This window comes from Anopheles ziemanni, chromosome 2 (genome assembly GCF_943734765.1).
Source record: "Anopheles ziemanni chromosome 2, idAnoZiCoDA_A2_x.2, whole genome shotgun sequence".
NCBI lineage: Eukaryota > Metazoa > Arthropoda > Insecta > Diptera > Culicidae > Anopheles > Anopheles ziemanni.
This window is the reverse complement of record NC_080705.1, coordinates 14,635,976-14,661,728: the sequence shown is the minus strand read 5'-3', so window position 1 is coordinate 14,661,728 and position 25,753 is coordinate 14,635,976. Positions and strand designations below refer to the sequence as shown.

Below are 25,753 nucleotides of genomic sequence, written 5' to 3'. Positions count from 1 at the left end.
ATATTTTATTTTAATTTTCCAGACAACATTTACCTTCGATACAGTGTGCTGGTTTTTCAGTCAAACTTCCTTTTGTTATTTTTTTCAATTTCAAACATTTTTGTTCTATCACCATTTTTGGAAATGTTTGAACAGGACTTTGATTACTTTGTTTTTTATGTTGCTGTATAAATGTTCGCTTTTTCTTAAACAGAAGAAATAATGATCTTCACTTCAATTTAAAATAGAAATTTGAACTGATACCTGAGACTATGATTCACATTTGATCATTTCATTCGTACATAATAGATACCTCTAACTTCTGTTTAGTTTATTTCCTCGAAAAATGCCATCATAAAAAGAGAAGAATTCTCCTGTAGATAGGATAAACCCAAGAGACCCAATCAAATGGAAACACACCGGTTTTTGCGGGATCTAGTCAGCCGAGGTGTTACGCAATCCCAACCCAAAATGAGTCGAAGGTTTCTTTCGAATGACTAAAAAAAAGGAAAATCCAAAAAGAACTTTATCTGATACATTCCAATCTGTTCCGGGACGCGTTACGTTTTGCACCTGGGCCCTATCTCGAATATTGATCTTGTCCCCTGGTTACCCCCGTGCTGCTCCTGCTCGCCAAGCCGAGAACCCTCGGCACATCTTCCCGCTTTGCCGGCGTTCTGGCGGGGTTCCCATTGGTGGCCATGTTTCGTTTCGGTCTTTGCTCGCCAACGATCGCGTTCGGGATCGCGAAAGGTTTCGCGAAACGAGAGAAGCGTGGGGACTGTTGGGTGGATGGGCACAAAACCAAGCAAACAAAACAAGAAAAAACAGACACGGCAGAAAAAACGAACACCTCGTCGCTTCCACGGGACCCTCCCACCGTCGATTCCCCACGTCCCGCCCGTGCGCCATTATGAATCGAGTGTCAGTCGAAAGCTGTCAGACGCATATTTGCTATCCGAACACATTAATAAATTATATTTGGCGATTTTTGGGCTCTGCCTGCCGTCGCGTCGACCGGCCGAGGACCCAGCTAGTACTTCTTCGTTCGGTTCTGCCTGATTCATTTTTGATTATGGCATTTGATTTCTTGAGTCGTTCGTTCTTTTATTGTTGCTTATTATCTTCCTTAGGTCAGAGATGTTCTTTTTCCTTCCACCATGAGGTTTCCCACTCGGAAAGAGATCTGTGAAGTGCGATGAAGCAGGCGATCGGATCGGATCGATTCGTCGATCGTCGAAGGTGTGTCGTTGGCATAGGGGGAGCCAAAAAAAAAACTGTCACTGATATATCAGCTCGTGTATGTGTATTATATTCCTTCTTCTGATTTTTCATGATATACGATTATTTTCGATTCGGACAAAAGATAACTTTTATTGCGTGCCGTAGGGTAATTTTAATTTTTCAACGATTTCTATGTTCATTACTTTCAAGCGTTTTGGTTGAATTTCAATGTAAAATTTAAATGTTTTGGTAGTAGAATCGTTGAGTTTTTCATTTGAACAGTTTTCTAATTTACAAACAGAATGAGCCTCTTTCCAATATAGAACTAGACCCGACAAAATTGTCATTTCTAAATTTATAAAAAAAAAACAAATAACCTCGATCAGCCTGCTTTCTTATTTGTTGTTTTTTTCCGCCACAGAAGTCACGTCGTCCACCTGCCATTAACAAGACAAAAAACGATCTTGATCGTGACACCGTTCCACAATCTGTCGACTAATGATTTGGCAAATCACGCCGGGCAGGACAGCATTAACGCTAGACGACCAGAACGCGGACAGGTCGGTTCGTTATCCGTTCGCCCAGTTGGAAGAAAAAGAACACATTTAAATCCCACTTCGGGGCGAAGCTTGAGCAGCATTAACTTCCCAGCATGAACCTGGCTCGTACGATAGAGTTCGTACAATGTGTTTTTTTTCGTGTGTGCTTTGTTTCTGAAAGAAAAGGACAACCAAAGGAAAGGACCAACAAAAGCTTGACAGCAAGAAAAAAGATAAAAACGGCCGAAGAAAAGTATGCAACCGAAGGAGACAATTCCAGCACGCGGACTAAAAATAAATCTTAAATTTATGAATCCGTATTTTAAAATAATGTCCCAGGTGTTCACCAACGACACGAGCGGAGCTGGAGAGTAATGGCATGGGGGGAAGCGCAACACTCTGACCGTTGCTAGTTTCTGTTGGCAAAAAGTTCCCCTCCAGGTTCCAATTTAATCGGTTAGGCGCGAACTATTTCCTTCGTCCATTTTGTTGCAGCTTTGCTTCGGGAGGATTAATTTATTTCCTTATCATTTTTTTTTCGTTTGGTCAAGAGTTTGCGTCCGTTCTGCCCAAACCGGTGAAAGAATTGAGTGTTGGCGCGCGCCATCGACATAGGTGATGAAACTTTTAGCATAAATCTCCCGTCGCGCCGTGCCGTACGCGGATTTTGTGGGGCATCGGCTGCTGGGTAGCGATGTTTATCTACTGCGAAACGCCCGAAACGACATCGATACCCGATCAGGATCGGCTCGCGGATGGGCTTGCGCGAGGGGTGCGGATCCGGTTTATTGGAAATTTTCGATAAACTTCAGATTGTGTCCGATCTCGTCGCTGGTGGGGAGCGCGGTACGCGCGGCCTGCAGGTAGGACTTGGCCTTCTGGTACTGCTTTTGGCGCGCGACCAGCACCGCCATGTTGTTTAGTGCGGACGCGTGCGACCCGTTGGCCGCAATGCACAGGCGAAGACAGCGTCGCGCCAGGTGGATGTCACCGGTTGTCTAGGAAGTGGGGTAGTACATTAAAAAAAATGCATGATTATTAATGTCGGATAGTGTCTAATAAAGTGTAGTTTTTAAGGATCAGGAATTTATTGAAATGATTCAATTCATTCATATGCAAACATTAAACAAACGTTTTAAATAACATAAAATATGATTTGCGATGGTTTATAGAACAATAATAAATAATATTTTAGCAAAAAAAAATGATCAAACAACACATTAATAGGCAGTTTTCATAAATTTTGTCAAATATCCACAACATATATCTTTTTTTTATAAAACACGAACATTAAACCCTATGATAATGGTAGTTCTACGAAAACATAAAATCTGTTTAGATGTGCAAAACCAAACCATGAATTGAGAGCTAGTAAAAGAAAAACTGTGTCAAATTTAAATGTTTGGTTATATTTTGAAATTGTTGCAAAAGTAAAAAAAGATTGCCTTTCTTGTGTACCGTTGTATGTGAACAGTTAAATTAATAACAGCACCGAAAGTGCCATCAAAATCAACAAATAAAATAATTAAAAAAACACATTTTGAGCCCTAAGTAGTGGTATAAAAAATAAGCAGCTAGGATTATAATTACGACTAATCAGTAAACATTTTAAGGGATATTGAAGTCCAATGATAATTTTTGGGCAAATTACTTACTATCAAGGACATTTCCTCCTACTTACCAGCGCCACAAAGCTTAGATTGTAGTAAACATCGGCCCGCAGTTCGTTGACCGTGGCCATCCTTAGGGCCCGCTGAAAGCAGGGAAACACCAGATCGAGCTGCCCACCGTAGAGGCAGCACAGGCCGATGTTGCAGTACAGCTCGGGACTGTGCGCCCCCATCGCCAGGATGCGCCTGTAGTAGAGCAGCGCCGTCTCGGGCTGGTTGGCGTAGAAGTAGCTGACGGCGATGCACGCCAGCGCCTCGGTGTTCATCGGATCGAGCGCAGATATCTGCCGGTAGCGGCGCACGGACACGGGCAGGTTGCCGACCAGCTCCAGGATGCGTGCCTGCTGCGTCAGCAGGCTGATCTCGTTCGGCAGCCGCTCCAGCCCCTGCTTGCACACCTCCAGTGCCGCCGTCGGCTGATCGATCTTAATGTAGATGCGCGCCAGTAGCAGAACCACATCCGGATGCTGCAGCTCCTGCAGGGCCGTCCGCAGGAATGGCTCGGCTTCGCGTGGACTGCCGACCGCGATCAGACAGCGCGCCTTCTGCGCGTTCCACCACCACCCGTCGGCGGATGTCCCGGTGGCGCTGTTCCGGCGTCGGACCAACACGGCGTCGCACAGCGCCATCGCCTTCCGCACGTCCCCCTCGTGGTAGTAGAGATACTGGAACAACGGCTTGGAGAGTGCGTCCCGCTCGGCGTACTTGTCCGGGTGCAGGCGGGAGATGTGGAACAGCGGCCCGGTGGGATCGCCGGCGGCAAACATCGAGGCCGACCCGAGGCGAATGTTGCGCGCTGACCCACCGCCACCCGCCGTCCCACCGGCCGCCGTTCGGGAGGCCGTCTTCAGGGCGGTTTTGTTGCCGAGCGTCGAGCCGGGCCGCTGCAGGGAGAGCGTACCCGGGCGAGACTGCGCAGAGAGAGAGGGAAGAAAAAGTCCATCAGATTCCATCCGCTCCGTGTCCTCCCGGCGACGCCAGGAGGAAGCGCTATTAATATGATTTTGATTACAATGCCCGTAATTGGTCGGCCGGTTCCGGTCCGAGGACGACTGGCACCGGTGGTGGTGGTGGTGGTAGTGTTGGCCGACGTTGCCGGTTTGGCCACGGCCGTGCGGATCGAGGTGCCCGGACGGGGTGCGGTGGCGATCGTCTGCGTGTCCAAAATATCCTCTGCAGGAAGGAAAGGATGTACAAATTGCGATCAGGGCAAAAGAAATCGTCTCATTCTCCGACGTTTTGGTTGGATATAATTTAGTAAAATTTATTTTCCTCACTCTCGATGATGCTACATTCTGTCTCTCGGTTTTTTTTTTGATGCGCGGAAAGCATCATTCCGACTGACTCGAAAATAAATGAACCGACGGATGAAGTGGACCACGAAATTCGACCAAGAAAGACGAGGTGATAAGCGCCCGTGGATTAAACAACCAGAAAATTATGCTCCAAGACCAAGGCAGAGAGGAGGACAAATTGCGTTAATCAAACAAAAGGTAGAAAATGTTCAAGCAGAGATTTAAATGAATGTTTGATTGAAAATAACTGCAATTAAGTGTAATGTTATGTAATTATTTTTGAATAAATTTGCTTTGAGACATAGTTTTGTACCAGCTTTGTTTGTTGTTAATCCTGTCTCCGATAGCAGCAAAAACTTTTTTATACGACTCGGTAATTTTTTTTTTTTATTTATTGCTTGAAAATGGTCCAATCATTTGATGGAAATTTCAAAGTAATAAATTTTCATCAACACAAATAATAATAATGGGCACGAATCGAATTCACTACAAACTGTATTGGTCAAACATCAGTAATTTAGTTTAAATTTGATTGGACGTTGTTATTTTCAATTTTTTCTCATTAGAACCTTGGCGTATAAATTCAGAAGACAAGCATTGTTATATCCCTAGACGAGAAATCAATGGGGAAGATGGAAGTATTTCTGTTAAGCCACCGAAAAGAGGATTTAAACAAAAAAAAAATGGCTTCTTGATGGAGAGGAGTGTACCATCGGCGTCGCCTGAAGCCGGGACAGATTATGGAAATGACAGCGTTTCACACACAAACGAGAAGCGAGGAGTTTAAAGAGGTTTTTATTTTTGAACAGAATAAAAAAGGTAAAACATAACCAAAACCGTTCCACAAATTCCTCCGGAGGCCGCGATGGCTGGACTACTGGAATCGCCAAATTCCTTCCCATCCCTTTCGATGGGCCATTTCACTCCCTTTCGGGAAGGAGGGAGGGTTAGGGTGGAGCGGGTTTGCACACCGGGCGTGCAAGAATTCCACCATCACCGGCACCAGCAAGCCACTGGGTGCCCAAAGGAGGCGAAATCGAAGGCGAAGCTGCATTTCGCTGACCGAAAATCCTTCACCCAGGGAGAACGGACGCTTTCCATGGGCTATGCGGAGGGAGGCACGGTGGGGTGTCCGGGAGGGGTGAAATATACGACTTTTTGGCAGAATGAGATTGCTACTGTGCTGCTGCAGGGTTGGTTTTTTTTATTCTTGTTCGCGTCGTCGTGCCGTCCGCAACCACATCTGCTGTAAGGATGGCTGAGAAGGTGCGCGGTGCAACATCATGCCACAAAAGAAGGCGAAGCGAAAAAAGAACAGCCAAAGATGAGTTCCACAAGTGACCTCAGGCGATCGTAGGGACTTATGAGGTGGAGGGGGAGGAATGTAGCTCGAAAAAGAATATTACAAACTGCGAAGGAAAGACACGGAACACGGGAAACACAATGCGGAAGAAGATATACCCCAGTGCCCCGGACGGGAGAAGGGAGTGGCGCACGTTTATAGGCAAATGCAGATGCAGTTGCAGCAGCAGCAGCAGCCTTGAAGCAGGAAGGGGAAACCCTTTTGCGACGCGGAAAATGGAAGGACGCATCGTTTCGCGTAACAAAAATGAGAAGCACCAAAAAATATGTATAATAATAATCAAGATAAAGGATGTGCATGTGCATAAATAAATGTAAAGATACGAGGGAGCGACCTGGAATCGAAGTGAAGGAAAGAAAACACAAGACATAACAAAGCAAAACAAAACAAAAAGGGGAAAAAGAAAAACTACACACGCCCGAGAAAAGAATGCACCACAAAACTGAGGCTGCGGTATCCGCAGTGCAGGTGGAGTGGGCGGAAGGGGCAAGGAGTATAATTCATGCATTGGCCATGCGGCCCCGAGGGCATCGGAATACCACACGGTTTGCGTTGCATAGCGTCGTCCGAGGCGAAAGATTTTGGTTTTCACTCCTTTTACTGCTCCTCCTTGTCTGAGCGATCATCCAGTGATGCATCGTTGGATATTTAGTTTTTTTTTGGCTATTTTTTTATATTCCGGAATTATGACAGTCCTGTCGTAATAATCTAACATCCAATGTTTTCAAATTGATCACAGAACATTAAATTGCTTCAAATTAACATGGTCCGTGGATTTTATACACAAAGGAGAAAACGGCAGTTAAAAATGATTTTTGATAAAAGGGAAAAACATATCCAAAAAGAAGAACAAGAAAGATCTGACTTTGAACAAACTATTTCTGCTTTTGGCTGGATTATTGCAGCTTTATCCAACATTGCTTGTGACGGTTTTTTAAATTACCAATTTGAATGCAAAATTTAAAAAATTACTTCAAGCATGGCAAATTACCAACAAACAGTTTTTTTTAAGGAAAAATATTCTTGAAATATTTCCAAAAATTAAAATACCCCTTATGGTACACCACTGAGTTTGCACATCCTTTGAATCAGAGATTCTCAACCAAGACGTCACAAGTCGTCTCGTGGTTGAAAAACTGAAATATGGTTGTATTAAAAATATACAACAGCATTGACCAAACTTTTGATAATAAAATCGGCGTGAATCATAAGACTTTTAATTTGGATAGCAAGTTTTCAAACTTTCCAACACTCCGACTTGGCGTGGCCAAAAAGGTTGAGAATTACTGCCCCAAATGGATGCTGTCGGACCGAACCACTCCAGTGCACCGGTAGACAATGATGCAAGATGCGAAGCAGACAAACGGTCAATATTGCGGGGTTATGCGCGCGGGTCGTTGTGGTGTGCGGAGAACGAAAGCATGCCACGATCGCCGAAAAAGCCCTTGCCAAACCACCCCTCCCCTACCAGCCACGTCGTCGTCCGCCTCGATATCGTCGATGTACACTCGCTGGGTCATAGATCTCATTTTCAGCTCCCAAGGACCTTGATGAAGGGCATTTTGCTGCAGCAGGACGTTGCACACCTCGATGCACTCATCATATTTCCGTCGACGGAATAATGATATGGCAGCGAAGAAATTGTCCATTATATAATTTGCTCCGTCGTTTTTCGATCGCTTTTACTCGGCCCCCTTTTTGGTGCTGGTATTTGTTGTTTTCGAACCCGTTCTTCTTCCTCTTCTGCTGCTGTGCGGTTCTTGGGATGAGCGATTTTATGTTTCGCTTGTGTCTTGCTTCCGCTTCGAGGATTCTTCTCGCTCCACTTCGATCCGGACCGGCTCCGGTTTTGGGAGGACGCAAAGGCCTGCTGCTCTTTTTGTTCCGTATGTCGTGTTTTCACAGGATTTTTTCCCTCGCAAATGGAATGATGATGATGATAATGGTGTTTCTGCTACGATTTGATTGAAAGAAATGTTTATGATTTCTTCGCAAAATGCTTTTGTTTCTGAAGGAAACTTCGGCTGCACAGTCGGTCTTCTTTAGCACTTCTTTCGTTGTACAACACTGTTTTCGGGAATCATTTTAAACTTAAAAACTACTTTAGAACTGTAATAACATCTGCACTGTTGCAACTGAGTGTGAAAACATTGTTTTGACAATATTCTAGTTGTTTACTTGAATGGTTGCCCTAGGCAACAAGTTGTTTACGTTACGTTCGTCTTAGTTAAATTTAAAGATCGCTTTGAAAAGCAATAAGAATATTGTTTTAATATGTAAATGCATTCCATTATAATGCATAAATGAAGCAATATTTAGCTAATGATTTGAAATATTATCAGATTTTTGTTCCTTTTTAATGATTCTTTAGAAAAGAAATGCTAACGACCGCTTTGTAAAAGTTTAAGCAGTTTGCCGCTTAGCGGCGCTAGTAGTTTACGTGTAGCATTGTGTCTTGGCTATAATTACGAGAAGTATGTAAGCAAAGCTGTTCGGCTGTCAAGGTGCATTAAACTGAGCTGTTCTACATTTCAAATTTTAACTGAAATGTTTGAATCAATTGAAGGATGAAATGATCAAAAATTTTCACGTGTAATTGTTTAGGGGTAAGGATTAAGGAGTCGGTTAAATTATAATATGATTGAAAAGCTACATTTCTTAAAAACATAAAAAACTTATTACTTTTGTCAGTAATTTGAAAACTAATTTGAAACGCTAATGCTAAAACTAATCTAATGACCGCTTGGTTCAAACTTAGACTATTTAAGAATGAGCATGCCAAACATGATGTCTATATTATTTTGATATCTTTTTATTTCATCTGAGCTTTGAACTCATCTGACTCTTTGATGGCACGCCAGACAATTAATAGCAGATAATCTTCTGTGCATAAATAATCTTCAACCTACGTGGCAGACGGCACAGACTTTTCGTGCGCGTTTGCGTTGCTTTGTTTTCCACTTCGCTCAGCCACGAAGTTTGATGAAAATTTTAACGTTTTTTTGGTGTGTTTTCGGTCAAATCTCAACAGGACAAACTTTTTCCAACCACTCAACCGCGACAATGGCCACAACCATTGGGTCATTCGGGGGTCTTTATCTATCCGCGGTAGTAGGTTCGTTAACCGTGACCGTGCAGAGTTTCCACGGGGGAATTTTCGTGTCGTCCCGAAATTGCCGCTTGAGTGTGGGGCAGTTGCCTGTCATTGGCTTTTTTTGCTTCCCTGCTTCGCCTTGTGTGACATTGCATTCTTCTCTTCGCGCTGCTCGTCAAATATTTTACGCCTCGTTTAATGTGAAAACTTTGATCAAACAGGACGTGCCGAGGGCCGGGCAGGATCATGCCGTCTTGTAGCTTTTCTTTTTCCCTTATACTCTCTGCTTGTTTCTTCACATTCACTCGTGCTTTTCGGGCAGTTTTACCCGTCCAGGCGCGTCTTTCATTATCTTACGGGAGCACAAAACTGTCGCTTGATTTCTATGAGGATTTCTATTTGCTTTCACCATCGCAGCGCTTTTCCACTCCCGGCATTCCGGGAGATGACGTTCAGTGGCAAATAAATGTCGGCGTGATAAGAGCTTTTGTCTGCTGGAAGGATTTGAAATACAAGTTTGTTCCCATTTTCCTTTGCCTCCGTTCAAAATCCGTCAGCAGATCGGGGACGTGGGAAAAAGACACACGTAAATAAGCCGAAAGAAATCTCCTCTCGAGCGGAAAGTTTGGGTTGAGAGTATCCTCCAAAATCGGGCCTGTCTTTTTCGGAGTGCTTTACTCGGTTTTTCGTTGTTCACTCTTTTCGGGCTGATACATTTTCCGGCTCCATTTACCATCCGTTGGTTCGATCGATGATGAGTGCGACTCGAAAAAAACAAGGGAAAAGGAGACCGAAAAAAAAAAACAATGCGTGAACAAATCAGACAAGATTGATCGAAATCGCTTCCACTTACGGGGGTTTTCGCTGAAATTTGTTTTGTGCCTGCCCGTTTCGTTCAGTGTCCAGTGGAATACTCCTTTGTTGTTTGGCTCCTTCATCATCGATTCCATCTGAAATGGACCGGCGGGGCGAAGGCGTAGAAAATTAAGAGCTCCATCAATAAGCAATCATCCGCATCGGGCATTGGCAAGAGAGTGTTCATTCCTTTTCCGATTTTCTGCATTATCCACTGGGTGAAAAAATGTCCCACCTTTTTCCCATTTTCCCACTCACGTCTCTTACGATCACCCGGGACCGGAACTTTCTTTGGAGAATCCTCACGAACATGAGCTTGCTTCGTCGCGGCTCGTCGGATCGATTTGAGTAATGAGGACTGAGTCCTCGGACGCGCGCCAGTTCATCAATCTCAGTTGGAAAACTCGACGGCCTCTGGCTCGCATCGTTCGTTGCAGACGTTGACCGTGTCCTTGGTGGTGCATTGTTACAGCTGGCCACAATAAAAGGATCAATTTCTGGCGGCCTAACGAAGGAGCTAGGGGAAAAGTAGGCGATGAGATTGTGGGCCGAGTAATTCAAGACCAAGTGCTTTGACCGAAATAGATGGGAAGTATGTCTACCGCAATGAAAGAAAACAACAAACCAAACCACACAATGGTGAGAGATAGTGAAACCCATTAACGTTGGCAAACGGCAACACAAATTGTGCTTGTTTATGTTTAGCCTCTGTAACTTTAACTGCAGTGGTTTACCAACTTTACGCTGGGGGAAAGAGCGAGATTAAGGTCGCTTAGAGGTAAATAAAATCCAAATTTATTTACTCTAAACTCTGACTGAGTATTCCTTTACTTTCTTAGTCCGCCGAACGTTACTACTTCGGTTGGGAGTATTTTATTTATACCCCCAGCGCACGGAACACCACCTCTACCTTGATTTATAGTCCAGTTCGGTGGCTTCGCCAAGTCGCATGGCTTCCGATTGCAACTTTCTTCGTGCGCAAACAGTACTTAATTATCCCATCGAGATTGTTTCACCCGAAGCCGGGAGCTTGGTTTAATTTAGCACGAACTTTTGCCCAAGGTTAAGTGTTGGAGGACCAACAAGCACCGAACCGAGTGCGAAAGGGTAAAAGTTTTATGTAGCCTCCCCCTCCCTACCCGACACTGCTGGGTTGGGTTCACATCATTGAGCATCATTGACACAAGCTATCGTCATTTCTATGAATTAAGGGAGGACGCCACGCCAATGGAGGGAAGGTTGGTGGCACCAATTGGTACGATCATCACCATCATGTTGGTGTGTTTATGGCAAGCTGTTACCCCTGTCCCGGGAACGGGTGTTCTTGGCGGGGGCTGCATTCCACGCGCTGTGGAGGCGCATCGAGATAATTGCATTTTCTGCATTCGGTGAAGGACGGTTTCGTGAATGAATGGAACGATCCTTCGGAGAGCTGCTGCTGGCCGTCGGTATTTCCAGCGGTCGGGTCGTTTGTTCCAACGAGAAAAACGTACCGGGCTTCTTCTGCGAAGGGGGCTTTTCCTTTTGCGCTCACTTTGAACCGTGCACAAACGCTTTACCGGTCTGCTATGAATGTTGAATGAAAATTGCCTTCAACCCGCTTAAATTATGCAATCGGGAGAGTTTCGGTGTCACTCTTTTCCTGGGATTGTGTTTGCCCCTATTCGTAAGTGTACTACAAGGGAAAAGTATCGTTCTAGATGTGGGTTGATGCTTTAAAAAAAAAGGAACACACGTTGACATAATAATAGAAGGCACAGCTGTACTGCATGATGCAACGTTCGTACTTCGCCGCTTAGAAGGTTGGCTCGAGCGTCAGTTGAAAAACAATGGAGTGCAGAGGTCCGTCGAGATAACTCAATTACGAGGCATTTGGTGCACAGCAAACAGCTGCATCTTTCGTGCCTTTGCTCTTAAGCAGGGATCGCAACGCTTGATCCGCTTGTTTATTTTGTTTGCAAGGTTTTTGAAATCTAGACGAACTTTCATAAATTCATTTAATGTTAATACCGCATAACACACGTCTAGGAGAAAAAGGGAAACTTAGTCACTTGAATGTTAGATTATGCTATAAAAAAAATTGTTTGCTAGCCTCTGCTTTTAATACAATTCTTCAACAATTTGAAAGCATTTAGTTGGAACGAGTTTTTCAGCATGAAGATTGAAATTGATACGGCCATATTGAAATGAAGATTGAAATGAAGCTAATATGAAATTGTTAAAATTAATTCTTAGAGCATACATATTTTTGATGTTACTTTGTTCGTATCACTAAAAGAAAATAAGTCTTAACGATAAAACGATTACATTTTATTATTTAAAAAAAAATAACTCACAAAAAATTACAAAGAAACGATCTTTTGAATTCGAAAAGAGAAACATGTTAAAGTAAATAACATGCAGGATGCAGAGCAAACCTGTAGTTTTGGTTTCATATGTTTAAAAACGTGTCCTTTTTTACTATTACATATGCAGGATTGTTGTCCCACCATCCAGATAAAAATTGCTACTAACTTGCGTCTCATCTAGACAGTCCTGCTGGAGTGGCTTCCTTACTTTCGATTAACTCCCGAACCATGGCCAGTGACCCTTAGTGAAGGATAACGAAATTCATGTACATTTCCCACTGCTCAAAGTGAATAGCTGGAGTGATTTATTCAGTTCCGTTCGACCGGGGTTTGCCTTCCTGGACCTTTCCGAGTCCCACGGAAACGTCGAGTTAAATATGCGGCGGTAAAAAGACGGTCGCACCGGTTGTGCCCTTGCGGTCGTGGGCGTCCTCGTTGTCGTATTTGTCACCGCTCATTCTCGTCAAGTCTGTTCGCCCACTGTGAAACCGGGCTTTGACTGTGCCCCGTTGCACTATCCTTTCATTTTCAGGACCATTTTTGGTTGTGATGGAACGCGTTGGAGCAATAGCATGAATATTAATAAAGTTGCATTCGAGTGGTTGCCGGGCGGAGAGGTTCCGTACGAAAAATTACTTCATGTAAGTATGCTGCTACCGGTGAGTGAACAGCTCCGTGACCAGGCAGGATATCTTTCCGTTCCCCGGCGGTGCCAGCAGGACGGCGGTCGGGTCTTGAAGCAACCTACATTTCGCTTAAGGGCTCCCTTGGAAGCCACGGTTGAATTAGATTCACCTAGATGAGGTCGCCTGGACCGTGGCCCAGCTGTAAGCAAACTCGTACTCACCCACCCGACCCGATAAGCTGTTGCTATCTCTATGGCACTGCACCCGAGAGAAGTAGTCCAGCCCGTCCCGCTGAACCGAACCCTTAGCGCTAGACAGTGGACTCGGATGAAGAGTTTTAAATTAACATTCATCCAGATTTCGTCGTCGTTCGGTTGAGGTGAGTTTGCATAACGCTGCCCGGGGCTGACTTGATTGCTATTTCTAGAGCGAAACGGAGCGATAAAACGGTTCTTCCTTGATAAGCGCCAAGTTTATTTGCAACGGGCGTTCGTCGAGCTAACAGCTTTGTTTGCCCGCTTTCTCTATCAGATTTAAATTTACTTCGACAAATGTATTGTGCACATAGAGGCACAATGCGATAGTAAATTTGTACATTATCATATTATTTCAAATTTCACAAAAGTTATGGATTTGAATAAAATGATTTGAAGTAAATTAGTTCATTTAGAAATTGCAAATGTTTAAAAATATTTGTTGAAAAAATGTTTGCTATCCATATTGTGCTGATAACTGGTATATTTGGTGAGATTTATTGTTGTTCACCAATGTACATGAATGGAAATAATTTTTTTATGTTTTTTTTTTATTTTTCTGTTGTTTATTTTACTAAGTTTATCTTATGTATCCACAATTTAAAAGTGCAGTACTTTACTTTTAAAGAAAATATATTGTTTTTAACTTTAACAACTTTTTAACTTGAAATGTGTTGAAGATTACACATTTCCTCCAAATTGAATTGAATTTCCAGATTGACAAAAACTTTCAGCAAGATTTTTCAGGTTGGTTTCGGGCTTTGAGGTTTTCCAGCTTAATTTTTTATCCTACTTCTTGCATAATGCGTGTAATTTTAAGATGGCAGACGGAGATCAAATTTTCTCGTGTATGTGAAATGTCTTCCCAGGATATCCAGTGGGTTTGGAATGTTTCCCAGCTTACGAGCTCTCGAGCATTTCGCGTTGGATTAACCGCATTCAAGCCGTAGGGAAGAAATCCGTATGAGTGATTGTGGTGAAACTTCTGTTGACGTGCCTTCCGCATTCAGTCTTCACTCTTCTTTACCTCCCAAGAAGATGGGACAATGTTCAACACGTGCCGCTCGGGACCAATGGGGAAGATAAATCGCTCGGTTCCTTCGGCGAGCTTCAAGGAGCAACAACAACAACAACAACAACTTCAAACCGCGCTAGGGCTGCACTAGATGGAGGCAATCATGAGCCATGACGATCATTTCGACGGCCATTATTCATGGGTGAATTCATTACGCCTTGCAGTACGCAGGTTTGGCTGGGACGCCGGACGGCGGTCCTAGTGACATCCGGGTTTTCGGTACAGACCCTCGTCAAACCCGGCCAAAGAATAATGCTGTCATCTTGCGGGACATCCTGTGGCGAAGATTTGGGCTTTCGATGCAAAAGCGGAGGAAGAGGACAAAAAAATCTGCTCCCCAGCGGAAAGTAGTTGGATTGGAGTTTTTAACACCCAGCCCGCCTGATCCGAGGCAACGCGATGGCAAAAGGTTTTTGATAATCCAGAGGTCAAAGAAAATGCCCGAAACGATTACCATATCCAGCGGCGATAGCGGCAGATACCTTTTATTTAATGAGGGATTTATTAGTGGTCTAATCCTTGATCATCCCACGATTCCTTTGGGCAACACTCGGTGGGTGACGTTGTAGGTGCTTTTCCGGTAAAGGATAGCATTAGTTTTGTACAAGAAATTTAAATATTTTTGTTCAAAGTCAGTTCTATACAGAGATAAATTTAATAGAAGCCACCAAATTTGGGGAAAAATGCATAGTTAAGCAATATCAGTAGGTCACGATAAGTAAATTATAAAGCCAAAAAACTAGGACAAAAATCAATACATCCAAGTAAACTGTACGAATTTGAAATACCAGTTACAGTAATGATAGACTTTCAAAAGTCTCTGTTGGAAGAACTTTGTGCCTTCAAAGACAGTATTGTGACTAACATTCCGCTCATGTGGGTTGTTTTTGTTTGCTTTGGATAAAAGCATTCCAAGAGGCCAATTCACTGCTCAAGAATTGCACGTTGAAACGGCAAAAAAAAGTGAACCAAACTTTTCCACGCGGCACATGTCCCGGCCGATTTGCCTGGAGTGTTTTAAAATCCAACCGACGTAAGTAAAGTTTTAAAATGTAAAACTTTGTACCACCCGGCTCGCGGGCCGCCCCTTAAAGTTAGCGAGTGGTATTGGAAAATGGAAAATGGAACCGAAAACCCATACGGTCCGGGAGTCGATAAAAGCGCTACCATTACGCCATGCGAGTTGGGAATGTCATCGTGAAAAGTTCGCCAAGAGAGATAGGAAAGTTTTCGATCCGAAAAGATGCACACGGGGACCGTACACGGGGTCTTGACGTTAAACATACTTTTTTTATGTTGATAGTTTTACAAGGAGCTCGTGTGTGGATGTGAAGCAACACGCTGATGTAGCCGGTAGCAGTTTAGGAGCGTAGAACACAGAGCATGTTTATTAGTTTTTTACGATCCACACATGACATGCGGTATTGCCATCTGCCAAGATGCTGCCAGGCTAAGTCGCAGACTGGCAGATAAGTGGAGTGAACGTTCGGTTACCTCCTCTTCTCTCACTTAATAACCAAATCCACTTAAGGGACACTCGAAAAGCAATCGTGGAAATGTTGGGAAATCATTTTATTACCGAACCATATTTATGTGCGGGCTGCGAAGCGACTACCTACCGTTGGTTAATTTCTTTTCTACCATAATCCCCACCCGCCTTCCTACCGCTCTCCCTGGAAATCGCAGGCAGTTACCCCATAAACGGAGATAAGAACCAGCCGATGGACGATCGTAAATAGTTTCCTGGCGTGCGACTGTAAAGTCATAAATCAAACTTCCATCAGCAAATGCGCGGAATCGATGCGCCATCTCAATCCAGCGGGTCGTTTTGGGGTGGCCTTTTTAAAACGCCAGTTGGTTAAAAGTGCCTCTCTCTCTCTCATACCGGTCGGTCTAGTGCCGGTGCCGCTTATCGTCGATAGTTCTGCCAACCATTAGCAATCGGGGGAAAATATATCGCTTTTCAATTGGTGTTTTTTTTTCTTAAATCGCTGTCAGTTCTTGCGGAGGAATATTTTCCTTTTTTCCGTGTTTTTTTTTTCTCTCCATCGATTCCATCCCTCATGTTTTATTGTGACAGTTTCAATCTCAAACAACGCACAAGAAAAAAGGGCGGCATTCGCAATTAAACTCGCAACTTCATATCTCCATTCATGCGGCTGCGACAGGCGAGCGGGCGGTATCATAAATTGTCTCCCCACCCACCACCAGCCCACCCCAACACACTCTTCATCGGATCCATTGTAAACCGAGGACGAGCACGAAAGCATGCGGTAGCCATCGAAAGCATAAATGGATCGGTTCCGCTTTGGTCGGTTCCGTCCAGCGACAACGACGACGTGCGGGGTAAGAGGGGCTGTAAATCTAAATCGCCGTAATAAAGCGTCCCCAGCCGTCTTGGTCCGATGGTCCTAGGGAAGGTCCGTGCTGCTCTGGCTACTACCGGACTTGGACACAGATTGCGGTGCCATAATCTCACGCTCTTCTCGCCGGTAGCTCGTTCCGATCGGACGCCTTGGTTTGGTCGTCATGTCGTCACACATTTTAGATCCGCAACCATTAGAAGCCGGAGGCGTGTACGTGTGCATGTGTCTCGGTGACGGTAAGTAGGATGGTCTATTGGAGAGCTTAAGCTACGCTAAGGATTTAGAGCGACCATCCTCTCGGTAGCGCTTTCCCACGAGAGCCTTTGGGATTAAAGCGATTAAAAGGCGTGCGTGCCAGTTGCAATTAGCCGGGTTTCCCTTCTTCCCGCGGCCATCAACGTGTGTGTGTGTGTGTGTGTCGCAGGGATTTATGATATCGTCGCCAAAGAAGGCAGGTCGCGATACGATTACGGGAAAAGCTTTTCGATAGCGTCAAGTGACTTGAGGCCCTTTGGCAGCAAGGGTTCGAGTTGGTCACGAAAGTGTTGAAGTGTGCCCGTAAATCATCGACATCATCAGTGGGGATGTTGTACGAGTATGTTGGGAATCCTGTTGACCACGTGCCTACCTTCGTATTTTCCAAATCCGGGAGGGACGGTGACACCGTATTTGCGATCGTGTCGATTGGCGATGATTTGTGGGCCGTGCAGTCGTTTGTTGTGACTTCGATTAATATTGAAGGTAACTGGATTCACATTAAAGCCTTACAGACGTCTCAACAGAACCGAAATAAGAGAAGATTGAATGGAGAAGCTTCGCTGCTCATTGATTTATACAGTTTGTTGCACACCAAAACTTTTATAAATTATTTTATGAAGTCTTTGACACAAATTCATGTTCTTCCGAAAATACGCTCGAACCTTTTTCCACTCAATGGTTCTTTCAGTCCAACAGCTGATCAGCCGATTTGCTCTCTAATTTGACAACGCTGCACACGTAATCGCAACGCACCAGCAATGCCACTTTCCGTCTGTGCAACTACCATCGGTTTTCTTACGGAGAATATCCTTCGTCCTGCTTCTTAAAACCCGCGCGACTCTATCGAACATCGTGGCGGATAGTTTCGCTCCGACCTGATCCATCCGTCGATTCATTTCCATATCGAATTCCTATGCAAATTTGTCGCCGCTCATTGCTTCCCCCGGAACCTGGGTGTCGGGTGTGAAGCAGATTTTTGTGCATCATCTCTTCGCATTTTCGGCGACGTCACGCGAACGCTGTCGCCAGGACTTGGCCGTGTTGCTGGGGGCTCATTTCCATTTTATTAATCAATTCCATACGCCACCAGCCCCACTGTGGAAAATCCAAAGGAAAGGATCCGTTTCGGTTTCGTTTTGGTTTGAGGTCGGAAAAGGGAAAGAAAATCCTTCGTTCGTTGTTGTGCCGTGTATTTCTTTCTTGAGGATTGGTTGTTTTGGTGCTAGTAGTTGTGGCAAGGTGGAGGAAATAGCTAGGATTTGGAAAACTCCAACCAATGCGGAACTCGTTTCGTGCTGGTAACGAGTTTTCCAAAATGGTCTTTCAACCGGTATCCTGATCATCGTATTTTCTGCACGGTGGGTTCAATTAAATGTCATTATCTATTAGCCATATTTCGTCAAACAAAACTATGGCTATTGGTTTACATCTGTGACGTTCGCAAATTCGTGGCAACCATTCAAGACGAATGTCGACAGAAAATCGATAAAGATATCAACGAAATCGTCCAACGAACCGAGCCCATTTGTTGTGTCATATGTCTCCGAGAGAGTGTGAAAGAAAAGGAGAAGAACAATTTGTTATCGGAAGTATTCGATGGAATTTTTCAATCCACCATCGCAAACCAAAAAAGGGTCAAAATTCCAAACCCTTTTCGGTTTGTTTTTCCCCTGATCTCTTTCGTTTGGCCACAGCTTACGTAAACTTTCTGAATGAAAGCTGGGGAATGCGGGAGATACTGGGGGGGGAATCATAAGAAACAAAAAGAAAAAGGCAGAGATAAAGTGGAATCGAATTCCAGGCAACCTCAAACCGAGCCGCATAAAAACCCTGACCTACGAAAACTGACCAGCCACCAGATCCGACCGAACGGTGGAAAATCATCAAAAAAGGATAAAGAAAAAAATGGTCCGCTGAGTGAAAACGGGAAGAAACCAGAAATGGGCACTCGAGGCCTAATCCTAATCCAACACTGGCCGCATGGTTTTTCAGTAAATTGAAAACGTGCCCGGGAAAAGGTTTTTGCCTGGTGACAGTTCCTTTACAAGGACCATATGTATGTATGTGTGTATGTGCGTGTTTGTAAGTGCGGAGATGATGAGGAGACGGGGCTATTTTGTCTTTGCTTTTCGGAAAATCAGACGGCTCCAAAAGGAAACGCTCTCCGGTGCTTGAAAGCCTTCAGAAGGATGCTTACGAAGCCGAATCTGGTAGCGATTTTGCGTGGAAAGCAATGGCAAGAGGACGAAGAAAATCCTCCAAACAGTCTGTGTAATATATCAAAACAGGAAACGTAGAGCTTTAGACGGGCTTGAGGGTTTTCTTTGGCGGTTTTTTTCTCCGTTCGTCGAGAAACAATCGATATTCAACTCCCCCATGGCTATCGGGCGCTCCTTATCACTATCTGCTGCTTCCGGGACGAGATTGTTTCATATGTCTTTTTTCCCAAGCCATGACGAACGAACGAACAAATGACCAAACACAGTAGGCTTACTTCACTATGGTTTAGTTACACTCAAACGATTTACTCAAACTCAAACGAAAAACGAACACCATCAATCACACTCTTCACACCGAAATGACGGGCTTGTGGTTGTCGGTCTGTCTGTCTGACCAGCGTGGCGTGGCTGGCACGTGCTGAAAGGACATTCCCAGCGTGCGGTGAACTGCTTCCGTCCATCGTCCACGTCCCCGAACGATAAAGACATGTCTTCATCTGTCGGCAAGGATCAGGAGACATATCGATGTCCGGCGGCGTTTATGTGTGGCTTTGCGTCCAGGATGCCAGATTGATCCTCTCACTTTCTCTCGAATGAGATATGCATCGGAGGTGCGGTCGGGGGGAATAGGTTACGGGTTTGGTTGGTTTCATGGCAGTTGTCCTCTTTTTGGTTTTCTTTCAAGGGTTTGCTGCATCAAACGAACGAGTTTTTCAACCTCAATGAAATGGGCGCAATGGTTTGCGGTTTGATGGAGTTTCCACAATTGCTTTGATCATACGGGTGTGCATCCGGTTTGACCAAAAGTGCACAAAAGCGTTACACTTACTCCAGGCAATATCGTAATTGAAGTATCTTCTGAAAAGGCAATGTTTTTCTATCGATGTTTCACATGTTCCATTGATGAGTGTTTCATATTTTACTTACGCATCTTTGCAGATGATGTAAGATTCCAAAACCACATCAAAATGCAAGTGAATTTATATTCATGATATACAAACACAGCAATCTAGTTTCACTCACAAAAATTGGATTATTTTGTACGGGAAAAACGTTTTCCTTCGCTTATGCTCATCCCGTGTCCTGCAGCCCTAGGAAGATTGAACCCTGCAGCGCTACAATCATCTTCCATTCAACTATCTAGCACCTTTCCAGGAATTTATCGTACGCCCTCAAAGTGAAAATGTTGATTACATCCGGTGCATTCACAATGCAACGTCCAAAAAATGCAGATGTGCACAAGTGTCCGACCAAAGTAATGCGTTCGACGGAAGGGGGCGGAGTGGGATGCGTGGATTATGTTAATGAAAAAATGCCTGCCCTCTGCATGCTGGCCACGTCTTGCCCATCATAAATCACTCGTCTTACAGTTGCACAACCACATCGGCCTTTCCGCTCACACTAGGCGCACGTGTTATGCTTATGCAGTCGGAACCTATTTTGATCTTGAAGTGACCGAAATTTTCAAAAGTGTTCATTCAATCTGGAGCTGGTGCACCACCGGGGGAACGGACGTTTGGGCAAGACATGGCATTCCACAGTTGACACTCGTAGACTTGGGGATTTATTCACCAAACCGACACCCGGTAGCAAACAATGCCGGTAAGGGACGAAGATCAAGTGTTTGTGCATTCCATTCCTATCATACCGTACGATGGTTTTCCCGGCAGCTCGGTTGATATGTAGGTCGTGGGAATTAAGGACAATGACCATGCTTGGATACGGTTGCGAATGGCACTCGAGTTGCTTTTGTTTGGTTAGGAAGATGTTGATGAGAGTAAGGAGCTCTTTAGTGATGCACTTGTGAAATACTGTGGAGTACTTCAAATGAAACACATTTAGTTTATAGATTCAAATTATTATTTCTATGCAATGATTTTCCTCCGTTCTTTACAGAAATATGATTTACACGAGAGAAAACTTTTTTTAATGAAATCTAGATAAACTTGGTTTACGATTTGAAGGTAAAGAGAAAATAACTTTTCTAGTCCTTATACCGAAGCCTTTCATGACATTTCCAATGTATAACTAGAATTTCCACTTGTTGAATAAACTTGCCATACTTGGCAGCTAAACGATTCGAAAATAGTAGAATCCTGCAGAAAATTGAATCTCATCGCATAGATTCTCACAGTTCCAAGCAGTTAATTTTGCGCAACAGAAATTTCCGTGAAATTAAATAGCTTCCTTCCATGCGCATTCCATTAATCGGCACCCGGTTTTACCCAATACATTTCCAATCCGGTAAAGGTAAACAAGAATCGGACTTGTTTCCCCGACACCAGGTGCTGCAGTTGCAGTCGGGAGGAGTCGGTTAAGAATTGCCCCCAAGTGGGTCGTACGGCCTATTAAGGTAGGAAGCTGAAATGTTTTAATTGGTTTGAAATACGTGAAATGTTTCTATTCCACACGATGGGGCTTAAATGGTATGATCCATGTTGGTGCTATTAAGTCTTGCATAAATTCCAATGTTAAGGACGTTGGTGGCATGCTGCAGCCGATCATCGTTGCATAAATATGAGCCTCTGCCGTGACAGGCAGGGTACCGATTCGGAGTTAGTGTGAACGACAGTTGTATTCAATTACTCATCCCCATCGTGTGTGGCATTGGGGATGGTATTAACGAACATCGGATGGAATTAATTAACGAGTGTGAGAATCGAAATTGAATCGCAGTCATTTTCGTGTGTGTTTACTTGTATCACTTCTTGGATGAGTAAACACAACCAATTTCAGCATTCGCTAGAGGTGTTTCAAGTCATTCATATAAATTCTTTTAAATATTCTAAAAAGCTTTAAAGGTTTGCAATCAGAATAGTCTAACACTAAACAGCAATTGATTCACATTAAATTATAATTTAAAAATGCTAAAATCTTATCGAATTTCTTTCATAGTCTCTTAATAAACTTATATGTTAATAAACAACTGAATTTATTGTTTTTTTTTTTAATTCGAGTCAATTGCAAGAGCTGGAAATACCCCACAATATACCCCTTTTACTAACAGGAAAAATCGTTTAGATAAGATTCTTAATTGTTTGTACAGCTTCTGGTAAAAGTGACCATTTCTTTTTGTCATTTTTAGTAGCACTATATCATCAAAAATAATCTGTTAACCGAGTCCTTTTACTCATTCAAGTTTTATCTGTTTTTTTTAATTTACTTCAAGTAAGTGATTCCATGGGGTAGCACATTCATCATAGTAGTCTGGTTTATGTCGCGAAGTTGTCACTTTCCGACAACCGCAGCGTAACTCCTTTGCCCACGGCTGTCAGCTGGATTTCCTCTTGGGTGATCGCTGGGTGATTATTATTGATTTATAATTGTGTTTTTTCAACCGCTCACATTGCAACGCACCCGAATGCATTATTCATGATCAAACGTTGCTCCAGTTGGAGCGCTTGGAGCGCCATCGTCTTGTTGTTTCGCTCGCAACCCAAGAAAAGCCCACGGTCCGGGGTATGAATGGTAGCTAATTTCTCAACACCAAACGAATCCACCGCTGGTTGCTGATAACACGGAACAGGAAAGGTTCTCCGCGAGCCCTTTTTCCGTCCTCGCACCCCGTCGGCAACCGACACGCTTCGTTCTGTCACCCACCCTGTGGCAATGTCATGTTACCCACGGCTCCGTGCGGTGGCATATGTCGCAAACACCCGGACCCGCGTCCAACCCGCGAACGGGGGGCCCGCCGACGGTGGATTTTATGTTTCATTAGCACCCGATCCGTCCCGCGGGCTGCTTGATGGATTTCTGTGTAATTTGTTTCTTGCGTTCGGCGAGGTCCCACCCTGGGCGATATGTGATCAACTTGGCACGACAACAGCGACGACGATGACGATGGCTCTTGTTCGCTGCGAGATAACCGGTCGACCCGGGCGGAACGCGACGACGGTTTCGTGATCGATTGATCGGGTTAGCTGTTCGCGTGCGGGATACAACAAAAAACAACACCAACACACTGGGAAGCTGGGCGGGAACGGAAACTGGAACCTGGTGGTCCGATCGATCGATCGACGCCACATGAGGAAAAACCAGTAGCTGACGGGTGCTGTTACGCGGTGAAAAACAATGGAAACTGTAGAGCGTAAAATGAAGTGAACGAAAAAAATGCGACCAACGGGAGGACAAGACAGTGAGAGTGGGACAAAAACCCTTTCAAACAATGGCCCAACAAGCATACGGAAAAGGAAATTTGTTATTGATTAAGCGCCTTTTTTTTTTCCTCCATCAAAGCAGGATTCCGTTTGGGTTGGGTTCCGGATGGGCTTGCCGGTTGACAGGGTAGGGCGCCCTCAGCTGTCGGTCGCTTCGCCTCCGTTTCGGTGATAAGTGATTGAAATGATACTTTTCTCATCATTCAGACCCCGACGAGCGGTCTCGATTGTGCCGTTTGTGGATTGATTTATGAAAAGATGCACGCCTCATTAACCCTTTCCTCTGTTCGTACCCTAATGAATTTAAACGTTTTCTCATACGCTTGTTAGGTTTTCATCGCGACGCAGATTTTCACTGGACGTGGATGAAAAAGGACACTCGCGAAGTCGAGGGCTACTATATTGGCGGGTCCCGTGTGTCATAAATTATCAATTACCCCCAGACACATAATTCGTGCCCGTGGAACACTTAAACATGTCCGTCGCGTGAGTGTTCCATATTCAAACGAGCGTGCTACTCCGGACCAATCCAGGGACACGTTGTCTGTTCGCGCTTCCAATAAGCACTCAATTAAAAATAATTGCGACAACACAATGACCCGTGGCGCAGATTCTTGTTTTTTGCAGGGTGAAGGAAACAAAGAAAAACATAGATGAAGCGCACAGCACCGAAAACAGAAGATAAATCGTCCCAGCTGCACAATGGGAGGATGCAATTTAAATTTATTTATAAATGCACCACTGACCCATCGTTCGGCGGTTGCATCGAAGACGGCGGCGACTCGGATGACAAAAGCGTTCAAAGTAAACAACGAGGCGTGCATCTACGAACGAAATCGAACCCTTTGCGCTGTGCTCCGAAAACTATTTCTACCGGGTTTTATTTATGGGCGAAAAATGCTGAACTAGAAATGGAACTAGTTCTGTTCTGAATCGTGCTGCTGACTTCGCTCTTCAAGTTCTTGAGCAACCCTTGGGAGCAAGTTTCCCGACCGTTGGCAAGGTAACCTAGGAAAATGCTCGGCGACCCATTTTTCAACAATTCGAATACGATTCGTGTCTGCGCTGGCTGTGCTTGTCTTTTAGTGATCGTTTGAGGAGCGATTCTTATTTCTTCTCGTTCCACGAAGTCCTGCGCTGTGAGTTTTTGAAATGTTTTATTCTTCTCGTCCTTTTATGCATCGTTGACCACTTCCATGGGACTTGTTGATAGTGAAATGCCCGACTTTCCCGGGGCATCCATCCAGCCTTTTGTCCAGCCAACCCCTGGGAGGAGGAAAGCGAAAGGAAAAGCTCTTCCCCCGTGCGACGTTGTTGGGGGAAACGCGACGTCGCATCGTAACGGCAAATGGCCACTTTCGCCTTTTAGCAAGTCACTGCATAATAAAATTTGCTTCTCGATGGCGGACTTTCGGCGGGCTCGGGACTATGCAAATCGTTGACGTCGGCCGGCGTTCCACTTCCCGAAGGATTGCGCAACTGGTCGGGCACTTTCCTCACTTTCGGTCAACCGTTGCGCCAAGGCCGTAGAACATTGTACAACATGGCTGCGCTGTAGTTTCCGGTAGCGGTATGGAAAATTGCACGTCGAAGGTGAATTTGGGCTCCGAGGCCACATTGAGCTGGAAGAACCTCGGGGACGAAATGTGCAAATTTTGAGCCGGCAAGTTTGTCCAGCTTCGGTATCGCTGCTTCAACAGGTTCTGGTTGAGGTTTCAAATAGGATTATGGATTTTTATCAAAAAAGTTGTACAGTGTGTCGTTGGAGCAGATCGTTGGTAAAACTTTGTCGTGTGGTTCTTGTTGGACAAATAGAATAGTAGTAGTTTTTTCGGCGAAATGTTTCCTTTGAACATTTTTCAGCAGGTTCTGCGAAAAAGTTCATTGTATGGAAATACATTATATTGAATGAAGTTATTGAGTTAAAATATTGTAAATATCAAATGTATTTATAAGCCAGTTTCATCACTTTTGACACACAACAACAACTGAATAAATCCATTCGTCAAATCTTTCCAGAAATTTTGATTTTTCTACATTCGTTTCATCTTTACTACACATTACTGAGCTTTTCCCTGCATCAGCATTCAAGTTAAATTCAAGAGAATGAGATCCAATTGATTTTAGTTTCCTTGATGGGATTTCATTTGCATGCATAATCATTCAGCGAATGGCGAGCCACCCATTACAAACGAAATATGTAGAACGAAGCAAAGTTTTAACTACACCGTTACAACAATTTTACGGGATATCAGACCGGTGCATATTCGTCCTTGTGGTCCGCCCGAACGTGGTCGAATTTTTTTTAGAAAGGATTAGCCATCCATCACGACCTCAGCACTGAATGTATGAAGATATTTCCATTCGGTCTCTTCCGATAAAATATGGCTAACGAGAACAGTTGCGTGCATAGTTGTGAGTATATTTAGAA

The 25,753-nt window shown here is 44.3% G+C and overlaps 1 protein-coding gene across 1 annotated transcript; it reads right to left on the bottom strand.

Moving 5' to 3' along the window:
• Positions 1-2,527: 2,527 nt before the first annotated feature.
• LOC131281864 (tetratricopeptide repeat protein 8) lies at positions 2,528-7,719 on the bottom strand. Its single transcript, XM_058311221.1, has 4 exons — positions 7,539-7,719; positions 4,425-4,585; positions 3,424-4,323; positions 2,528-2,740 (listed from the first exon to the last, which is right to left on the bottom strand). The coding sequence occupies exons 1-4, from the start codon at positions 7,717-7,719 to the stop codon at positions 2,528-2,530; spliced, it is 1,455 nt and encodes a 484-aa protein (XP_058167204.1).
• Between the last annotated feature and the right edge of the window lie 18,034 nt (positions 7,720-25,753).

Bases quoted from the DNA above. Each gene is read 5' to 3' on its own strand.
- LOC131281864 (XM_058311221.1), bottom strand. From the start codon at position 7,719: ATGGACAATTTCTTCGCTGCCATATCATTATTCCGTCGACGGAAATAT. The intron at 4,586-7,538 runs GTAGGGGAGGGG...TCCTTCCTGCAG, and splicing joins GGCGGACGACGACGTGGCTG to AGGATATTTTGGACACGCAG. The intron at 2,741-3,423 runs GTAAGTAGGAGG...CCCACTTCCTAG, and splicing joins ATCTAAGCTTTGTGGCGCTG to ACAACCGGTGACATCCACCT.